The sequence below is a fragment of the Ranitomeya imitator genome, chromosome 2 (genome assembly GCF_032444005.1).
Source record: "Ranitomeya imitator isolate aRanImi1 chromosome 2, aRanImi1.pri, whole genome shotgun sequence".
Lineage (NCBI taxonomy): Eukaryota > Metazoa > Chordata > Amphibia > Anura > Dendrobatidae > Ranitomeya > Ranitomeya imitator.
The window spans coordinates 20,683,549-20,698,354 of record NC_091283.1 but is presented as its reverse complement, the minus strand read 5'-3'; the positions used below and the strand labels follow the sequence as shown (position 1 = coordinate 20,698,354).

The following is a 14,806-nucleotide window of genomic DNA, read 5'->3' as shown; positions in this document are numbered from 1 at the left end:
ACTTGGCACCTATGGTTCCATCTGTTGATCCTCCTGCCCCGGTTTTGGTGGAGGGGGAGTTGGAGTATATTGTGGAGAAGATTTTGGATTCTCGTGTTTCAAGACGGAAACTCCAGTATCTGGTTAAGTGGAAGGGTTATGCTCAGGAAGATAATTCCTGGGTCTTTGCCTCTGATGTCCATGCTCCCGATCTTGTTCGTGCCTTTCATATGGCTCATCCTGGTCGTCCTGGGGGCTCTGGTGAGGGTTCGGTGACCCCTCCTCAAGGGGGGGGGTACTGTTGTGAATTCTGTGGCAGAGCTCCCTCCTGTGGTCACAAGTGTTACTTCGGCTGATTCTCTCTATGAGCTTCCGTTGGTGGAGGAAAGTGGTACTGCGGCTTCTGAGTTTCCTTCCTCAGGTGATGTGGTGAAGTCGTTAGGTGCTGCTCTATTTAACTCCACCTAGTGCTTTGATCCTGGCTTCCAGTCAATGTTCTAGTATTGGACTTGCTTCCTCCTGGATCGTTCCTGTGGCCTGCTGTTCTGCATAGCTAAGTTTCGCTTGTGTTATTTTTGTTATCTGTTTTTTCTGTCCAGCTTGCTTATTTTGTTTTTCTTGCCTGCTGGAAGCTCTGGGACGCAGAGGGTGTACCTCCGTGCCGTTAGTCGGTATGGAGGGTCTTTTTGCCCCCTTTGCGTGGTTGTTTGTAGGGTTTTGTGTTGACCGCAAAGTTACCTTTCCTATCCTCGCTCTGTTCAGAAAGTCGGGCCTCACTTTGCTAAATCTATTTAATCTCTACGTTTGTCTTTTCATCTTAACTCACAGTCATTATATGTGGGGGGCTGCCTTTTCCTTTGGGGTATTTCTCTGAGGCAAGGTAGGCTTATTTTCTATCTTCAGGCTAGCTAGTTTCTCAGGCTGTGCCGAGTTGCATAGGGAGCGTTAGGCGCAATCCACGGCTGCCTCTAGTGTGGTTGGAGAGGATTAGGGATTGCGGTCAGCAGAGTTCCCACGTGTCAGAGCTCGTTCTATGTTTTTGGGTTTTGTCAGGTCACTGTATGTGCTCTGACTTCTATGTCCATTGTGGTACTGAATTACCTAATCACAACACATCCTCACCTGTGACCTGTTTTCTTGTAATCAGTGTGTGTGCATAAAAGCTGAGTGAGTTTCTGGGATCCAGACAGACTCTTGCATCTATCATCCAGCCACTGACGTTTCTGGTTTGAGATTCATGGGGAAAGCAAAAAAAATCTCAACGGATCTACGGGAAAAGGTAGTTGAACTGTATAAAACAGGAAAGGGATACAAAAAGATATCTAATGAATTGATAATGCCAGTCAGCAGCGTTCACACTGTGATTAACAAATGGAAAATCAGGGGCTCTGTAAAAACAAAACCATGGTTAGGTAGACCAACAAAAATGTCATCCACAACTGTCAGGAAAATTGTTCAGGATGCAAAGAAAAACCCACAAATAACATCAGCTGAAATACTGGACTCTCTGAAAACTAGCGGTGTGTCTATTTCAAGATGCACAATAAGGAGGCACTTGAAGAAAAATGGGCTGCATGGTCGAGTCATCAGAAGAAAGTCATTACTGCGCAAATGCCACAAAGGATCTCGCCTACAATACACAAAACAGCACAGAGACAAGCCTCAAAACTTCTGGAAAAACTCATTTGGAGTGATGAGACCAAAACTGAACTTTTTGGCCACAACCATAAACGTTATATTTGGAGAGAGGTCAACAAGGCCTATGATGAAAGGAACACTATTCCTACTGTAAAGCATGGAGGTGGATCGTGGATGTTTTGGGGATGTGTGAGCTACAAAGGCACAGTAAACTTGGCCAAAGTTGAAGAAAAGATGAATGCAGCGCGTTATCAGCAAATACTGGAGGCAAATTTGCACTCATCAGCCCGGAAGTTGCACGTGGGACGTACTTGGACGTTCCAACATGACAACGATCCAAAACACAGGGCCAACCTGTCATTGGCTACAGCAGAGCAAAGTGAAGGTTCTAGAGTGGCCATCTCAGTTCCCTGACCTCAGTATCATTGAGCCACTCTGGGGAGATCTCAAGTGCGCAGTTCATGCTAGACAGCCCAGGAATTTACAGGGACTGGTGACTTTTTGCCAAGAAGAGTGGGCAGCTTTACCATGTGAGAATATAAAGAACCTCATTCACAACTCCCACAAAAGACTTCAAGCTGTCATTGATGTTAGAGGGCAATACATGGCATTAAGAAATGGGGTATGTGAACTTTTCATCAGGGTCATTTGGATGTTTTGGGTTGTCATTATGAGCTAAAAAGAGAAAACACAGTAGTGTGACAATAAATGGCTTCTCCAAACCACTAACCATGAGTGGAGAAAAAGTGTTGGTGTTATCATTCATATTCTCTGAAAAAAGGCCAAGAAAGCAAAAATTCTGCTGGGGTATGTAAACTTTTGAGCACTACTGTATGTCCCCATCCTGGGCCCTTTCCTGGTATATATGTCCCACATCCTGGGCCCTTTTCTGGTGTCTATGCCCCCCATCCTGGGCCCCTTCCTGGTATATATGTCCCCCATCCTGGGCCCTTTTCTGGTATCTATGCCCCCCCCCATCCTGGGCCCTTTTCTCGTGTCTATGCCCCCATCCTGGGCCCCTTCCTGGTATATATGTCCCCCATCCTGGGCCCTTTTCTGGTATCTATGCCCCCCATCCTGGGCCCCTTCCTGGTATATATGTCCCCCATGCTGGGCCCTTTTCTGGTATATATGTCCCCCATGCTGGGCCCCTTCCTGGTATATATGTCCCCCATCCTGGGCCCTTTTCTGGTATATATGTCCCCCATCCTGGGCCCCTTCCTGGTATATATGTCCCCCATCCTTGGCCCCTTCCTGGTATATATGTCCCCCATCCTGGGCCCTTTTCTGGTATCTATGCCCCCCATCCTGGGCCCTTTTCTGGTACATATGTCCCTTTTCTACCTCTGCATAAAAACCCCAAAACATTCTACCCGTCCTCCTTTGTAGCCAGTGCCGGAGGCCGGCAGCTGACATCGGCGTGCCTGCTATGGTGATGCATGACGTCACTGCTGGCCTCTGATAGGCCAACAGCATGTATTGCAGTGCAAGGAGCCAGAGGGTCTCTGCACTGCAATGCACTTCAGCTGGACGTTTGATGCACATCCAGCTGAAGTAGGCCGCCCTCCTGCACAGGCCCAGTCATGGATGTACCCTCTGTGACCTTGATTGTACGCCCTTGCTGACAGTACCAGAAGATTCAGTTCGGCAATTGCATGCAGTCAGGGTCAGGCTTACTATTGGTGCAACCTCTGCAGCCCGGCTGGGGCCCAAGAGCTCAGGGGGCCACTGTCACCTCCGTTGTGATGAGATATTGGAGTGCACAGGGGCCCATACATTGTGATCACACAGGCGCCTCTTCTGCCTGTGTCCGCCTCTGTATGCAGTATATGAAAGAAAATAAATAATAATAATAAAAATGAGAAATAAATAATTAATAACATCTGATGCCATAGGCTGTGAGGCCCAGCTAGGGGGGAGTGTTGATTGCTTGGACTTGTAGTTCTCCCATAAACCCAGGCTCTGCGATCCCTCTTATACGTCCTCTGAATACATCTCTGTATATTGTGATATTTGCCATTTCCTGCTGCACTAGATGCCACTTCCTCTGCTGACTGTGAGGGGGCACAGGGCTCTGCGGTGTGTGCAAACCGTGAACCCTCCACGTGCGATATTACATCACCGGGGTGGACTCCAATGTGATGGCAGATGTAGAGGTACATACTAGTAGGGGTTGGGGCACCGGCAGCACAGAGGGTTTCAGCACTCAGCTCACCCTATAGATGGTGTCTGGGTGGTTTTGTTGTTTGCAGCCGGTCTTGGTCTCAGAATTACGGGGGGGTTTTTTGTCTCTGAACTTCACCCCTTGCTTCTGTGGGTGGAACAGAAAGGTCCCAGACATATTGTATGGTAGTACACAGGTTTCGGAGCACCCACGCCCGGATGCGGTGCCACTCTGCTTACCTTTCATTTTTTTTGTCTTTTTCATCCACCTTTATGTAACAGACTCTGAGAATTCACTTCTGCGCTACCTGAGCGATGACAAGATCCTGGTAATTCAAGAAGAGCCGGTGACCCAGAAAGACAACAAGAGGGACACAGGGCGGCGATCCAGGAAAAAAGGCAAGAACCCGGGCAGCCCGAGTTACCCCATCAGCCCGTCTATGCTAACCTCAACGGGGAGGTTAGAGCCCACACAGCAGGATGCCCTGACCTTCTCCCTCGCCGAAAGTAACACGGTCCCACTATACCACGTAAGTGCCTACATCACCATGCTGGGGTCTGATGGATGATGAGGAGGATGATGGTGACGTTGCTTTCACCTCCCGTATATACAGAATGTTCTGCCTTCTCTTTGGCTTGTCAGTCACATCCTATACACATCGCCCCCTTATTCCTCCATTACCTCTTCTCCAACCTTCCTGGTCATCTTGTCTTTATTCTGCACATAATTGTAACAATATCATTTTACAAAACATTAACCTCAATGTGACCGATACATATCGACCTGTAGACAAATTCTTACTTGATTTGTTTTGTTTTTCTTTTTTGGTTTATTTGTATCACGTGACAAAAAGTCAACAACAAATTGTTACATTGTTTCATGTGTCCTAAATGTTCCAGGAAGGCGACAAAACGACTGGATCCAAACTGTTAATTACTCTGATTTTCATGATCTCATGATTTCTGCTAATGGGATAACCCCCCGACCCTCCCTAAGAAACAATGGACAGAATTGTACAAATTATATCTTCCGGCTCTTCCACGGCCACATCATATGTCGGAGACGGCCAGCACTCCGCTTTATGTGGGTCACAAAGTCTTTCACAAATAAATTCAGAGTTTTCTGATCACAGATCTTTGTTTTATGGCCATTTTCAGACATCCCATAATAGTGACTGGAGAAGACGTTCATGTGCAGCCACCATAGTCCGTTCTGGAGATTAAAAAATATCCTGAGCCTCAGACTTTTCTGCCATCCACGAAGAGTCTACCCCTCATGTTATTGATGAAGAATAACTTTGTCTTTCTGTTCCTAATCATTACCAAGATCTCTGCTTGCTGTTAGTAAATAGGAACATTCTCGTTTACATCCACAGACTAAAAACCCATTCTAAGTTTTAGCAGCTATTGGTTTGTTACAATGTATCAATCCGGGCAATCCTGTGCGATTTCTGTGTCCCTGATTATTTGTTACTATGTATCAGGACAGGTCAATTTTCTGGCCTCTAAGCAGTTTAGCCAACAAGTTTTCACGCATTGAATGTAAACAAGATTTTTTTCCATTCACTAGCAGCAAGCGGAGAAGAAAATGTTAACACCAGAAGGGAGGAGGATGGTGGTGGTGCTATGACCAAGTTTTTATTTCCTATGCAGCCAGGAGGCAGCATCTTCCCAGAACAGGCGCCTCTGCTCCCGGCCATGAGGGGTGACCGCAGGGTCTCCTCTATGTTGGGATGGACAAGTCTGTTCACAGAAGAACAGCAGATCCTGCACCTGTAGGGAGGAGAATCGTCCGGAGCCTCACACTGCAGGGGTCTTCCCTTGCAATAAGTTATGAGGCACATAATCAGCAGTCTGAAACTTAAAAAAAAAAACTTTGAAAGTCAATTTTGCTGCATACACCGATAGTTTAATCATAAATGTAATAAAAGATGAAATTGAGATGTAAATGGAGCAAATGAAGGTTGGGTAGGGATGGAGGGAGCAGCTGGATAGGCAAAGAGCTCAGGACCCCCCACAGTCACCTATAGTATATGGAATTGGACACATTGATGGATGACGAGACAGAGCCATCAATGCAGGCGATCACCAGACATAAAACAATAATTTATCTTTTAATACCTGTAGTTTTAATCTCTGCTTGTTGTCAGTGAATGCAAACTTTATATTTTTTACACTGCACAATCCTGTACAGAAATTGACAGCTAAGTTTTTGACCTTCGTTACACCTCATGGCACACTATAGTGTCTGTTTCCTGCGCTGTATATCTCCTTGCACTGTGCCTTCCTGTTCCTGCCCCACTCCGCAGCACCCACATAAAAGTAAAGTGACACCGGTAACGAAAAGAACAAGATCTGAAAACTGGAGTGATGAGAATGAGATGTTCCTGCAGAATGTGACAGTCGCAGTCAGGTAGAGATTAGTGATCGCAGTGCAGCCCCATCCAGGGGTAACCAGTCTACACCAAAGGACGTTATAGAGACTTAATGGGGAACATATCTGTTAGTATATAGATTGGAGACACGGGGGTCAGCGCGTGCCCTAGTCCGCTAGCCGAAACCACATGGACCAGGGATCATCCCACAGAACGCCCGCTTTCCTTTCCCCGTGGGCATAATACTACTCAGACAACACAGGGTGAGGGTAAAACAGTGTGGTAATGCCTTATTGAACCACAAAACAGGCAGCTAATATGAGGTAACGACAAGCTTAGGAAGATGACAGTCCATTCAGGTAGAAGGCCAGTTGTCTGGAGGGTCACAACCTGGATTCTCCAAAAATCTCCATGGAGCCAGGTGAATGGTAGGTCCCATAAGCTGGCATCCTGTAGAATGATAAATCTGTGTTCCTCGCAATGGAGCCATGATGTCTTGGCTGCTGTGTTATAAAGAGTCATCATTGCTCAATTATCATGCATCTCTAGTCATCCAGGATAACAGCACAATATGTTACATCAAATGTCAACTTACAAGTCAATATTACAGGCTTATACAAACTAAATTCTGTTTTCTTGACCAAGCAGAAAGAAACACATAAATTCAAAAGCCAACATATAGATAACAGTCAATGACTCCTGGCTTACTGAAAATAGATGTCTGGCTAATTTAGATAAAATGCTCTGTCTTCTCAGCATACTTTCCAGGAGCATCATAATGAGGGGTGATAATTATTCAGCACAACCCCACACTATACAAGAGTCCACGAGAGGCATCCAGCATGATTCCTGCCCAGAGGATGCCCAGTGCGCAGACTGGATGGCAGTGTGCAGACCGTATGGCATCACCAGTGCGCAGACCAGGTGGCATCACCAGTGCGCAGACCGTATGGCGTCACCAGTGCGCAGACCAGATAGCGTCACCAGTGCACAGACCGTATGACATCACCAGTGCGCAGACCAGATAGCGTCACCAGTGCACAGACCGTATGACATCACCAGTGCACAGACCGTATGACATCACCAGTGCGCACACTGTATGACATCACCAGTGCAGAGACTGTATGACATCACCAGTGCACAGACCGTATGGCATCACCAGTGCACAGACCGTATGGCATCACCAGTGCACAGACCGTATGGCATCACCAGTGCACAGACCGTATGGCATCACCAGTGCACAGACCGTATGACATCACCAGTGCACAGACCGTATGGCATCACCAGTGCACAGACCGTATGGCATCACCAGTGCACAGACCGTATGGCATCACCAGTGCACAGACCGTATGGCATCACCAGTGCACAGACCGTATGACATCACCAGTGCACAGACCGTATGACATCACCAGTGCAGACTGTATGACATCACCAGTGCACAGACCATATGGCATCACCAGTGCACAGACCGTATGACATCACCAGTACACAGACCGTATGGCATCACCAGTGCACAGACCGTATGACATCACCAGTGCATTAACCATATGGCGTCACCAGTGCGCAGACCGTATGACATCACCAGTGCACAGACCGTATGACATCACCAGTGCACAGACCGTATGACATCACCAGTACACAGACCGTATGGCATCACCAGTGCACAGACCGTATGACATCACCAGTGCATTAACCATATGGCGTCACCAGTGCACAGACCGTATGGCATCACCAGTGCGCAGACCGTATGACATCACCAGTGCACAGACTGTATGACATCACCAGTGCACAGACCGTATGGCATCACCAGTGCACAGACCGTATGACATCACCAGTGCATTAACCATATGGCGTCACCAGTGCACAGACCGTATGGCTTCACCAGTGCGCAGACCGTATGACATCACCAGTGCACAGACTGTATGACATCACCAGTGCGCAGACTGTATGACATCACCAGTGCGCAGACCGTATGGCATCACCAGTGCACAGACCGTATGACATCACCAGTACACAGACCGTATGGCATCACCAGTGCACAGACCGTATGGCGTCACCAGTGCACAGACCGTATGGCATCACCAGTGCGCAGACCGTATGACATCACCAGTGCACAGACCGTATGGCATCACCAGTGCGCAGACCGTATGACATCACCAGTGCACAGACCATATGGCGTCACCAGTGCACAGACCGTATGGCGTCACCAGTGCGCAGACCATATGGCGTCACAGTGCACAGATCAGATGACATCACTGCCCCTGTTATGTGATCTCTGCAGCAATGGAAGAGAAACAGCGAGATCCCCAATGTAAGCAGCTGATCGCGGGGCACCCCAGATTCTGAGAAAGGGACCAGCTCTTGTACATAACGCTGTATTGTAATTTGGGGGGTGCTGTGTGCACTGCAGAGGAGCAACATAAACCCCCAACTCTTCAGGTTTATGACCAGAATCTGTGATTCTGGTAATATAATATTCCTATATAGATGTAGAATTGTTCGCACAGCTGAAGGTTTGTTACAGTTGTCCAGTCTAGACAATCCTCCCACCACAGACCTCTCTCCTGCTCTGATATCCAGGCTGATTGTTATTAAAAGTGATGTCCGGGACTGAAATATTGAGGATCTCTCCTTAGAATTGGTCATCAATATCAGATCAGTAGGGGTCTGACAATTGTATAGGAGCTGAGCTGCAGTACCGAGAGTGGCCACTGCGCAGGTTGTGGCGCTGTGCTGTTCCGCCTCTGTCCACTGTTCACATTCAGCGACTGAAAACAGAAGGTTAGTGGGGTACCGGATGTCAGACCACCGCTATCAGGACAGATCATCATTATGTCAGTCATAGACAACCCAGTAACTACCGTCATAGCAGTCCGACAGCTGTGTGAGTAGGCCTGGGTCATTGGGTTTCCATTCAAGGACAGCATGCAGAGACCTTTGCATTTTTTATTTTTTTGCCATTATTTAGGATCTTGATATATCCTGAAAATGTCCACATGTATCACCGTTATAATGGGCCCCGGCGTTCACCTCTGGATGCAACAAGGTGTTTATTCCCTGACAGCAAGCAGAGATCTGGAGCACATCACATTTCATTTTAATAACTGCAGTTGGGACCCCGGCGCTGTACATTCTCGGGCCCCTGATAATCTTCCTGCGTGAGACCCCCAGGGTTGTGGCCCTGGAATATTTGGACCTTATTTCCGGCCCCTTCTGTTTCTGCGCGGTTTTCGTGCCGCGCAGCTGATCACAGACACATGAAGAGTCCGATCTGTCAGAATGAATGTCAGTCCTCATCTGCTCATGGCCGCCGCCGTCCGGTGACACAGATCCGTCCTGACAGCTTTTATGTGGCACTAAAACAGCCATTAATGAAACTGTAATCATCGGAGCTGCGGCCGGGACACAGAAAACCAGCGAAAACGGAATTGTGCGATGCGCCCGGCGGGGATGTCAGCCGCTCTCAATCGTGCCCCGAAGACAATGACTTTATGTTATGTGCGGAGAGAAAACACCGAAATAATACAGAATGGAAAGGGAAAAACAGGACGGAACAGGCACAAAGAGGAAACAAAGTAACAAAAGGACAAGCGGTCATGTTAAAGTAAAACGTCTAGAAAAGTCAAAAAAGATTTCTTTCAGTCCTCAAATTCAAGATCTCTGCTTGCTGTTAACATTATTATTTCCATTCAGTGGCTCCGGCCTCTCACACACAGCTGAGGGTCTGTTACAGTGTTACCGGCAATCAGCCTGACCCTCAGGGGGATTATCTGAAGTGGTACATTGTAACAATCCATCAGATGTGTAAGCAGGACTCTGACAAAGCAAGCACACTGCTCTCCTGAAGTCCTCTGTGCTGCGGGACCCCGCTCCTTCCATTGTCTATGATCTCACAAGATCAGCAGCCTCTGTTCCTGAAACACTCTGCGCTGTGGAATCAGCAATGTGATGGGGCAACAATGTATTTTGGAAGCTGTAATTTTGTGTGTTTGTTTAACCCGCTGTGTGCCATAACGACAAGACCTTATAATACATCTGTCGGCATCTCTCGGATTATTACACTGCGCTGCCGTGGTGCACTGGATACACAATCCTCATATTCCTCATATTTCCATCTCACGCCATCACCTGCAATATACATTCAGCGTTATGGCATCAAGGTCTCTGTGGTAACCATGGCGGCAGCGGACACGTCTACTAGCGCCTGTTCATGACAGTTATGGGGCAGCGCTGCCCCCCGCGCCTGAGCGTCATCCCCACAACAATTCATATCGACCCTGAGCGAGACATAAATGTAAGATATCAAGTAACTGAGCGAAGAGAACACGGCCCCATTATATATGATATATACCAACCCCAGACTAATGGCACCAAAAGTGTTCTGTACTCATTATAGAGCTGCACTCACTATTCTGCTGGTGCAGTCACTGTGTACATACATTACATTACTGATCCTGAGTTACATCCTGTATTATACCCCAGAGCTGCACTCACTATTCTGCTGGTGCAGTCACTGTGTGCATACATTACATTACTGATCCTGAGTTACATCCTGTATTATACTCCAGAGCTGCACTCACTATTCTGCTGGTGCAGTCACTGTGTACATACATTACATTACTGATCCTGAGTTACATCCTGTAATATACCCCAGAGCTGCACTCACTATTCTGCTGGTGCAGTCACTGTGTACATACATTACATTACTGATCCTGAGTTACATCCTGTATTATACTCCAGAGCTGCACTCACTATTCTGCTGGTGCAGTCACTGTGTACATACATTACATTACTGATCCTGAGTTACATCCTGTATTATACTCCAGAGCTGCACTCACTATTCTGCTGGTGCAGTCACTGTGTACATACATTACATTACTGATCCGGAGTTACATCCTGTATTATACCCCAGAGCTGCACTCACTATTCTGCTGGTACAGTCACTGTGTACATACATTACATTATTGATCCTGAGTTACATACTGTATTATACCCCAGAGCTGCACTCACTATTCTGCTGGTGCAGTCACTGTGTACATACATTACATTACTGATCCTGAGTCACATCCTGTATTATACTCCAGAGCTGCACTCACTATTCTGCTGGTGCAGTCACTGTGTACATACATTACATTACTGATCCTGAGTTACATCCTGTATTATACCCCAGAGCTGCACTCACTATTCTGCTGGTGCAGTCACTGTGTACATACATTACATTACTGATCCTGAGTTACATCCTGTATTATACCCCAGAGCTGCACTCACTATTCTGCTGGTGCAGTCACTGTGTACATACATTACACTACTGATCCTGAGTTACATCCTGTATTATACTCCAGAGCTGCACTCACTATTCAGCTGGTGCAGTCACTGTGTACATACATTACATTACTGATCCTGAGTTACATCCTGTATTATACCCCAGAGCTGCACTCACTATTGTGCTGGTGCAGTCACTGTATACATACATTACATTACTGATCCTGAGTTACCTCCTGTATTATACCCCAGTAATGTAATGTATGTACACAGCGACTGCACCAGCAGAATAGTGAGTGCAGCTCTGGGGTGTAATACAGGATGTAACTCAGGATCAGTAATGTATGTACACAGTGACTGCACCAGCAGAATAGTGAGTGCAGCTCCGGAGTATGATACAGGATGTAACTCAGGATCAGTAATGTATGTACACAGTGACTGCACCAGCAGAATAGTGAGTGCAGCTCTGGAGTATAATACAGGATGTAGCTCAGGATCAGTAATGTAATGTATGTACACAGTGACTGCACCAGCAGAATAGTGAGTGCAGCTCTGGAGTATAATACAGGATGTAACTCAGGATCAGTAATGTAATGTATGTACACAGTGACTGCACCAGCAGAATAGTGAGTGCAGCTCTGGAGTATAATACAGGATGTAACTCAGGATCAGTAATGTAATGTATGTACACAGTGACTGCACCAGCAGAATAGTGAGTGCAGCTCTGGGGTATAATGCAGGATGTAGCTCAGGATCAGTAATGTAATGTATGTACACAGTGACTGCACCAGCAGAATAGTGAGTGCAGCTCTGGAGTATAATACAGGATGTAGCTCAGGATCAGTAATGTAATGTGTGTACACAGTGACTACACCAGTAGAATAGTGAGTGCAGCTCTGGAGTATAATACAGGATGTAGCTCAGGATCAGTAATGTAATGTATGTACACAGTGACTGCACCAGCAGAATAGTGAGTGCAGCTCTGGAGTATAATGCAGGATGTAACTCAGGATCAGTAATGTAATGTATGTACACAGTGACTGCACCAGCAGAATAGTGAGTGCAGCTCTGGGGTATAATGCAGGACGTAGCTCCGGATCAGTAATGTGTGTACACAGTGACTACACCAGCAGAATAGTGAGTGCAGCTCTGGAGTATAATACAGGATGTAGCTCAGGATCAGTAATGTAATGTATGTACACAGTGACTGCACCAGCAGAATAGTGAGTGCAGCTCTGGGGTATAATACAGGATGTAACTCAGGATCAGTAATGTATGTACACAGTGTCTGCACCAGCAGAATAGTGAGTGCAGCTCTGGGGTATAATGCAGGATGTAGCTCAGGATCAGTAATGTGATGCACTTTTTTTGCCTCCTCTATATCTTACTGGATGATGGGAGTTGGACGTTCGTATAATGTTCATTTTTCTCTAGTTCTGGGTTGTCTCTGTGGTCGGCCATTTATCGTTCTGTGACATGTGACTTCTTTGTTGGTTTCTGTCTTTCGGTTCTTCGCTTCCTGAATTTGCAGACCCCCCTCGCTCTGTCACTTTGTATCTATGATTCTGCTTCTTTTTCTCCTCCCATCACGTTACTAAACGTTTTTCCATTTTCTCCTTCACAGAGAGCGGGTGACACAATCGGGGGCGACTCTGAGAGGTAATTCATCTTTATTATTATCAGCAGGATGTCAATTCAATGTATTACGGTCAAGAATACGGGGGAGGGGATGGAACAGAAGAAATAAATGACCTAATACACAGATCAGCGGTGAAATAAATGGCATCAATATCCAGCTGTATGATAATGTAATCCTGAAGGGCCGAGCGCTCGCTAAATGTGATACATTGTATCTAACCCACCATCACTAGATACAGGGATATGTATGGTGCTGTAGGTGTGAAGTGGTCCGGGGGCCCCACCTTTGTTATTTTGGGGTCACCCCAGGATAGCCGCTCTTGGCCTCGGCTCATTCTTTTCCATTTTTCAGGGGTCCATCACTTGCCAGGACACAAGTTTCTCCTCTGAAAGTAAATGTAAGGAAAGTTCCTATTCAGAGACTGCAAGCAGAGATCTTGAAAACTAGAAGGAATTAAAACAGAAAATCTGTCGGAAAATCGAGCAACTTTTCATGATACAGAGAATGACATTTGTTTGATGGATCCGGGCAGAATTCTCCTTTAAGGGAAACTGGTCCAGATCTGCTGTCGGTTACATTGTACATAATGGGGCGGATCTGACCATGAAATATTCATTGCGCCCATGATGGCGGCCGTTCTTTTATTGTCTCGCTGTCCCTGGGGAGATCACAAGTAGCCCAGATACGGCAGGATGCGACAGTCGGAGGAGGAGCCGTGGATTACAATGTTACAGCGGCACTCCGCATCAATTATGGATCCCGTCTGCAAACTTGATCTAATTTATTATTCATCAGATTGTCATGAAACATTGACATTCCAGCAGAAGTGGGGCATTAACGTCCTAATCAGACCGAGGGTCACACTGAGGGGAGAGGGATAAAGGAGGGGTCCGACAGCATGGGGCATACACGGGGACAGGGAAGAGATAAACAGAAAAAGTTCTCAAATGTAATTTATGTTTTCAATTATCACCATATTCAAGATCCCTGCTTGCTGTCAGTGACTTGTACCATTCTTATATATATTCGGAGGCTGAAAACCCATCATAATCTAATGCATCTCACAGCTGAGGGTTTGTCACAGATGAATCCTGTTCATACAATCCACAGCCTGAACCCCAGACTGATACGTTGTCTGCACTGATACATTGTAACAAACTATCAGTACAGGAGGGAAATTTGCAGCGCTGACGTATGTACCAGAACACTGTCGTGTCTGTGTACGAGGGGAGAATTGGGATATGATAGGTAGATGTCGCTCAGCAGATTAGCACTTGGCAGGGGTGGAATTCTCCTTTAAGCTCAGTGATAACCGAGCAGCAACTTCCAGGTTCCAGGAGGAACAGATTGTAACCTCTCAGCCGGCGGAGCTGGTGACTACGGACACAAGAAAGCAGAAGTTGTCACTAAATCATTGATGTCTCCGGAAAGTGTTAGCAAAACTCCGGTCATTACTCTCATCAATATACAAGGATGATGGTGGTGAGGATGTGGATGATGGTGGGGGGGATGTGGATGATGGTGGGGGGGATGTGGATGATGGTGGGGGGGATGTGGATGATGGTGGGGGGGATGTGGATGATGGTGGGGGGGATGTGGATGATGGTGGTGGGGATGTGGATGATGGTGGGGGGATGTGGATGATGGTGGGGGGGATGTGGATGATGGTGGGGGGATGTGGATGATGGTGGGGGGGATGTGGATGATGGTGGGGGGGATGTGGATGATGGTGGGGGGGATGTGGATGATG

General features: G+C 46.9%; 1 protein-coding gene across 1 annotated transcript in view; it reads left to right on the top strand.

Annotated features, from left to right (window-relative positions):
* LOC138661436 (connector enhancer of kinase suppressor of ras 2-like) overlaps positions 1-14,806 on the top strand; it is a 468,527-nt gene that overhangs the window by 415,672 nt on the left and 38,049 nt on the right. The window contains exons 13-14 of the mRNA XM_069746117.1: positions 4,063-4,310; positions 13,042-13,076. Coding sequence (XP_069602218.1) covers positions 4,063-4,310; positions 13,042-13,076 — 283 coding nt within the window. The remainder of the gene's footprint in view (positions 1-4,062; positions 4,311-13,041; positions 13,077-14,806) is intronic.